At 41.6% G+C, this 6,378-nt stretch overlaps 1 protein-coding gene across 1 annotated transcript in view; it reads right to left on the bottom strand.

Moving 5' to 3' along the window:
• Positions 1-2,170, bottom strand: part of mccc2 (methylcrotonyl-CoA carboxylase subunit 2) — a 16,400-nt gene extending 14,230 nt beyond the window's left edge. Inside the window, exons 1-4 of the mRNA XM_008288151.1 lie at positions 1,949-2,170; positions 786-852; positions 269-353; positions 7-45 (exon numbers count right to left, since the gene is read on the bottom strand). Of these exons, the coding sequence (XP_008286373.1) occupies positions 7-45; positions 269-353; positions 786-852; positions 1,949-2,080 (323 nt within the window). The 5' untranslated portion in view covers positions 2,081-2,170. The remainder of the gene's footprint in view (positions 1-6; positions 46-268; positions 354-785; positions 853-1,948) is intronic.
• Positions 2,171-6,378: the final 4,208 nt, after the last annotated feature.

The following is a 6,378-nucleotide window of genomic DNA, read 5'->3' as shown; positions in this document are numbered from 1 at the left end:
TATAGCTCATGTGCTGCAAATTGGGAAAATTCTAGAAAAGGTGTCCTGCAACAAAACCAAATGAAAAAAAAAACAGTTAATTATTAGATGTAGATGAGACACGTACCGTCTACTATCCATCCTCTTTCCCTGTGCTTCAGTTCACCTGTGCAGCGGTTTATACGAGGACACCAAAGCAGCGCACTACAAATTTTATGCATCTAGTGGGTATGAAAGTGCCATGAATTTTGAATCTGTCAGAATCCAAGATGGAAGTAAATGATAATACCCTGGATCCAGCAGCCTGTCTATGCGCTCTCTAGGCAAGAGTTTCCCACGAGAAGTGTGGAGTCTTCTTGCTTTTTCTCCCCCACCTATAATAAAAAAAGAAGGAAAATGTGTGTTAACAAACAATCTGGTGACACTTTGACAGAATAAAAATGCAGATCCTACCCCAAACTATAACCTGATTCTATACCAGAGCTCCTGCATTAAACCTACGGCAAAACATTTTGTATTACACGCAGGAATCGACTTAATTCTTAGCTTTTTATTAATTGAAGGAAGTTAATTAGGAAGTTATATTAAGGCAATAAACTAAGAAGTCTACGAACGAAGAAGCGGGTCCTTAAAAACTTAATCATCCACAAGTGGATCCTTAAGCAGAGCAGAAAGGCATTAATAAAGGTGTTTTGCAGACAGTTTCACCACACATCGCCCCACCTCCGATACTAATTTCCTCCGTTGGAATTAAAACACAAAGAGTCGACTTTACCTTGGAACCGTGCGGCGGCGTTCAAACTTACCCAATCTGATCTTATCTGTCCGGCTTCTCAGCTCATCAACAAGAACTTTCATCCGGTCATAGTTCTCCTAAAAAAACAACGAGAGCATGTTCTTACTGTTTTGTCCTTCAGGTTGATAGAACTTCATCCGAACAAGCAAGACTTTGGTTTTCCTAAGGGAAGATTTCTAAAACACTGTGTATTAATCACGAGCTGCTAATGACAGAAACACAATTAAATCACAACACCGCTCACAGTAACAGCAATTCGCCTCATAATCAGTTTCTCCAAACACAAAGTAGGACACCAACCTTCTCACCAACAAGATTTATGAAGAAGATTACATGTAAGACCTGCACTTTTAACTGAAAACAGCTGTTAGTGTGACATTTGTCTTCCTAACTAAATAAAAAAAATAGGCCAAATCATGGCTGTGGAGCGAATTAAACTGCCACGGTAAGCTCTCAGACTGCTTAAAATAGAGAGGCTCGCTAACACTTATTAAACTGCAAGCTGTCAAAAGAAAATGGAAGAAGAAGATATGTGCAGCTGACTTAACACAATGTTGGTACAGTTTACTGAATATAAAAGTGTCTGTGGCGCCATCCAGTGACAGTTTGTGGTGTTACATGAGTGACAATGAATTGGTTGTTTGCTCCTGAATGTGGACACTGAGTACCAACTGATGCACAGTGGTTGAAATGATTAAATTATAGCTTTATGTGGACATTTCTAGGGATTAAAGCTTCAAAGAATGAAAAATACAAGTGTAAATTGCACATGCTTAAATCTTTGAAGATGTTAAAGTGACAAGTATTGCTGGTACTAGTCTGGCCACTTTCAGGGACAACCAAAAAATCAAAAACAAAGCTGAACGACAGGGTTTGCTTCGGGTAGATTTTGTCCTTAATCTATTTTTGCTGTTTAGCCTCAGGCTAATGTTCTCAACTCACTTGTCAGGATGATGCTACAACATTAGCTTCCAAAGGTTTTGACCTCTAAAGTTATTTTCCTAAACTGCAGCTTTCATGCTTGTCAACAATAATAGACTTCAGAGTGACTTTACACTCGCCTGCCAGGTGAGTCTCACCTCCACCAGGTGAACGGACGCCGCTGACATTAGCAGCGACTCAAACTGTAACGTTACATTTTGGCTAGCAGGCGTTAGCAACATGCTAACCTACCTGGTATTCAGAGGACTGCTTGTCGGGCTGCGAGCCGACTGGAGCGACTTTATCCGCGTAGTAAGTTCTGCTGCAGGCCAGCGGTAGAGTCCTGCAACGGAGCAGCCACGGTCTGACGGACTGCAGCAGCATTTTGATGCTCAACACCAACCAAACTTAGAACTTGCAACAGCTAGCTTGCTAGCTAACCTAGCGGAGTTCTTCTTCTGTGGTGGCCGTTAGCGGAAGTAAAGTTCCGCATCGCCACCTGCTGTTCGGAGAACCTGTCTACATGTGCTGCCACATTTCAGGAAAATGAACATTCATGCTTTTTATTTTTATTCGTGTATAATCAGTTTATCAATATTTATATAATCAGTATTAAAATAATCCATCATTTTAGATTAAATGTTCGTTTTTAAAGCCTTCCACTGTGGAGGACCTTGTGTCTCTACACTCATTATCTGTTATTAAACACAATCATCTTCCCAAAAGTTCAGCTTCATTAAAGAGGCCACTTAGTGCTGCTATGATTAAAACTGATGAAGCATTGTTATACTTTTTTGTTGCAGCAAATCGTAGGTGGGATTTTTTTTTTAGAACTGGTTCAATAAGAGTCGTGTCAGTCACTTATTGTTGTTATAAGGCTGGATTTGCAGTCAGTAATTTAGAGTTTTAGAGGAAGAGTTGCTGGAGTTTTTCAGATCCTGGTGGAGGAGGGGACTTAATACATCTAGCAATCCTCCCACGTGTCTCTTATCCATCAAGGTTGTTCGTTTTGGCTTCATGGGTGGATTTTTTTATTTTTTAAAATGGGCTTGATGTTTTCAAATTGTTGAATTCATGCTGGACCTGAGGCACAAAGCAGACTGTGGTAGTTCACAGCTGCCATCATGTGGATTTTAAAAGCACTACAACTGTTCTGGTGTTGGTATATACATGTTGTTGTAGGGACATAAATCTGTGTCACATTTTTACACAGTCCTCATAAAGCAAATCAATTATTTATTGTTAATTATTATTGATTATTCTGAAGTTAGGGTAAGATTAGGTTTAAGATAGGGTTATTGTTATTAAGCCTCCAGGAAACTTATTATGTTATCTTTCAGTTTTACTCATTAGGTGGACGTTTGAGCTTCATCACTCAGTTTTTGCCTCCATTCAATATAAGTTCTTCCCGGTTTGTTTTTATCACACAAAATACTACGTCTCCCATCGTGTACACAAACCGTTCTGCTTCACAACATGCTGCAGCAACGCAGGAATCGATGCAGAGAAAAAGGCCTTGTCTTGTTCAGAAATGAGAACTAAAGTTGGTTTTAAGTGGGAATCAGAGTTAGCCTAAAAGCTTCAATAAAACATCCCTTCTGACCCGAGTGCTTTGTTGGAGCTGGAGTACATTTGGGAGAGTACGGGCTGAAGAGCATTCAACACCAAGAGCTTTTAGTTCATTTGGTTTTAAGAGGCCTTTCTCCTCCAACGCTTCCACCTATTCCATCGGCATGCATAGAAATGTCCGTGACCTCCACTCAAATGGCTGCTCCTGTTTTCTTAGGAAATGTACAATCCTCCACTCTCGGCGTGAACTTAAACCCCTCTCACTCATCCAGCTCTCTCTACTTTCCCGCGACCCCCGAACCCATCGCAGCGGCAGCCGTGAAGTGACAGAACAGATGTAGAGGCACGAAAAGCCTCTCTGAGGGTAAAAAATGAAATAAAATAAAATATTTTGATGACTGGAAGGTGGGAAAGTGGCTGAATAGCTCACAGGGGGAAGAAAGAAAAAAAACAGGAATCCCGTCATCAGGAAATTTGTGGGATTCATTCCTATTTGTTTTGTTTTGTTTTAAATTTGCACTCAGTCATAAATTGGACATTTTAAAAACTGACCTGATGGCGGCTGCAGAGGAAACACTGATGGAAGTTACTGCAATTCATCCTGAGAGAAATACATGCTGAATATTTGGGTTACTGTGGTGGAAAAGGCCATAAACATGTATGTTCGTTGCTCCAAATCACAACTATTAACCTGCTGCTGGTGGCAAACTGGACAAATCAGAGTTTTTACTTCACCAAAGCACGGCCAGAAAAGTGCATTTTAATGTAAATGGCATCAATAAAAAGGTCAGTTTCCTGCTAATGTGCTCACTGGGATGTTTGAGCAGGAGCCAGCTTTCACTTTTCCTCCCGTTGCGAGCAGCAGAGGAGGCCTTGAGCTCTGAGGTTCGAGCTGAAGTTGAACTGGAATTAAACTTCATGAACTCGTGAGCACAAAGGATGACAAAGATGTAAACGCTTATACAACAGAACCAGCAGGAAGGTCGCTCCGGTCCAATCCGTGCACGCCCACGTGACGCTGAGGTCAAACGAGGTGACGGGGAAAACGCACGTGGGTGGACCATGGGCGTGCGTCCTTCAAGGAGAACGCAAGTTAACCCGGTGTGGCTGCTAATCCAGTTTAAATAAACGAGCTGCGGTCAGGCTGCATTGTAGGAACTCTGTGTGACTTCATTCAATTAAATCAACAAAAATGAATCATTAGTTTCCGTTGCACTGCAGAAGATGCTTCCTCCTCCATCTTCTCCTGCAGGTGTAGCTTGCAGAGCTCAAGTGTCACTCACACACACACACACACACACACACACACACACACACAGGCGGTGAGTGATTCCTCCCCTGTCTTTATACAAGCCGGGCTGAAATCTCTCATCCCTTCCCTTTTTGGAAAGAGATAATGATGCTCGTTTCACAGCTCAAAGAAGTCATTAATGTGTGACACAGCCTTGAATGTAGGATATCAAAGCGCCGCAGAGTGCACACCCCCACCTCCTCCTCCTCCTCCTCCCACCTCCCCCTCCCGCCCACTAACGGGCACAACCTCGTTAAGACGGCGGAGACANTCTCCAAAGGAGGGCCTCCCGTACTTTGTTTGGAACTGCAGTAAATATTCACTCTGCTGCATCCATAATCCTCCTCCTCCTCCTCCTCCTCCTCCCACCTCCCCCTCCCGCCCACTAACGGGCACAACCTCGTTAAGACGGCGGAGACATGAATTAATCATCAGTCCACCCTGTAACAGGGCAGGAAATTGTTAGCAGCATCAGCTGTTGCGAGAAATGTCCCTTTGAATCGCTCCAAAGTATAAAGCTCCTTACAAATCTTTCATCTCATTACAGGATCACTGTCAAATTTACTTCACCACATAAGCTGGTGGACGTGCTCGCCCTCCTCTGCTTCTCTACCCCCCACCTCCTCTCCATCCAATCTTTTTCACAGATGCGAAGGCAAGGTGAAAAATGGGAGGAGATGGAAATTAGTAAGTCAGATAGGACAAGGACAGATTTTGTCAAAAGCAGTGCAAGGGCACGAAAAAAGGAGAATGATAAGATTTACAGCTGTGATATAATCCAATTAAAAACACACTGAAGTACATCCCGGCGTGATCCGTCCCTCTAAATACCAACGAATCTCCACCGGCGCTGGTTTATTTCAGAGGTCTCAACCTACCTGAGCCACATAAATTCAAACACTTAAGCAGAGGAGCTCACGAGGCGACAAAACTCCCCGTTTCCTATGAAATTCCACACTGAGTTATTGCATTCCTCCCTGGTTGTTCCTTTATTTAGTTCTGCTCTCTGTGGACAAATCCTGTAAGTTTCTACAACTTTATTACCGTCTGAGAGCAGAGTTTCTATCATCCTGAGCTATAAGGTAATTTCTTGAACTTGGCAGGAGTTATTATTATTATCAAGCTGCCTACAGTTTGATCTTGTTCACGACTACTGAGGAGTTTAAGCCGCCGCATGTTGCAGCAGTTCATCTGTTTAAGTGAGAACGTCCAACGACTCCAGAGGTCTCTTTGTGCACCGTGTGTCTTCTCATGTTTTCCAGCCAGACAGGTATGAAGAAAGCAGTTTTATCACAGCTAAACATCCTCAGCTGACATTAAAGCAACTACAAGTTCTCTGAAAATGTATGTTTGAATATGCAAATGAGATATTATCTAATTAAATATGTGCTGCTTTGCATACATTTCCAGTACAGAAAAAAAACAACACTGGATAAAGTCAGGTTTCAATTGGTTGACATATTAAAGCATTTTTTTAAAATCCATGTTCACTTTGTTTTTAGGAAGCAAGCATTCTACAGCTCATGCTACGAATGTTAAATGAACAAACCTCTGTATAAACCTTTAGAGTTTTATGGCTATTTTATGAAAATTGCCTTTAAACATATGCATTGTAAAAGTCTGTGCATATTCACTGGAAACTCTTATTTATGTGCAAAACATTTCACAAGAAAACTTCCTCTGGTGTCAACTTGCACTGAGATAATTAAGTTTTCTACAATTTAAGGTTTAAATATGCAAATATCTCACTAGATATGTGCTAATTTACATAGATTTCCAATGGACGAAAGGCACTAAAATGAAAAACTAAATGTGTATTTTG

Source organism: Stegastes partitus, unplaced genomic scaffold (genome assembly GCF_000690725.1).
Source record: "Stegastes partitus isolate 25-593 unplaced genomic scaffold, Stegastes_partitus-1.0.2 Scaffold543, whole genome shotgun sequence".
In the NCBI taxonomy this organism is placed as follows: domain Eukaryota; kingdom Metazoa; phylum Chordata; class Actinopteri; family Pomacentridae; genus Stegastes; species Stegastes partitus.
Note: the sequence above shows the minus strand (reverse complement) of the source record. Positions and strands in the feature narration are given on the sequence as shown.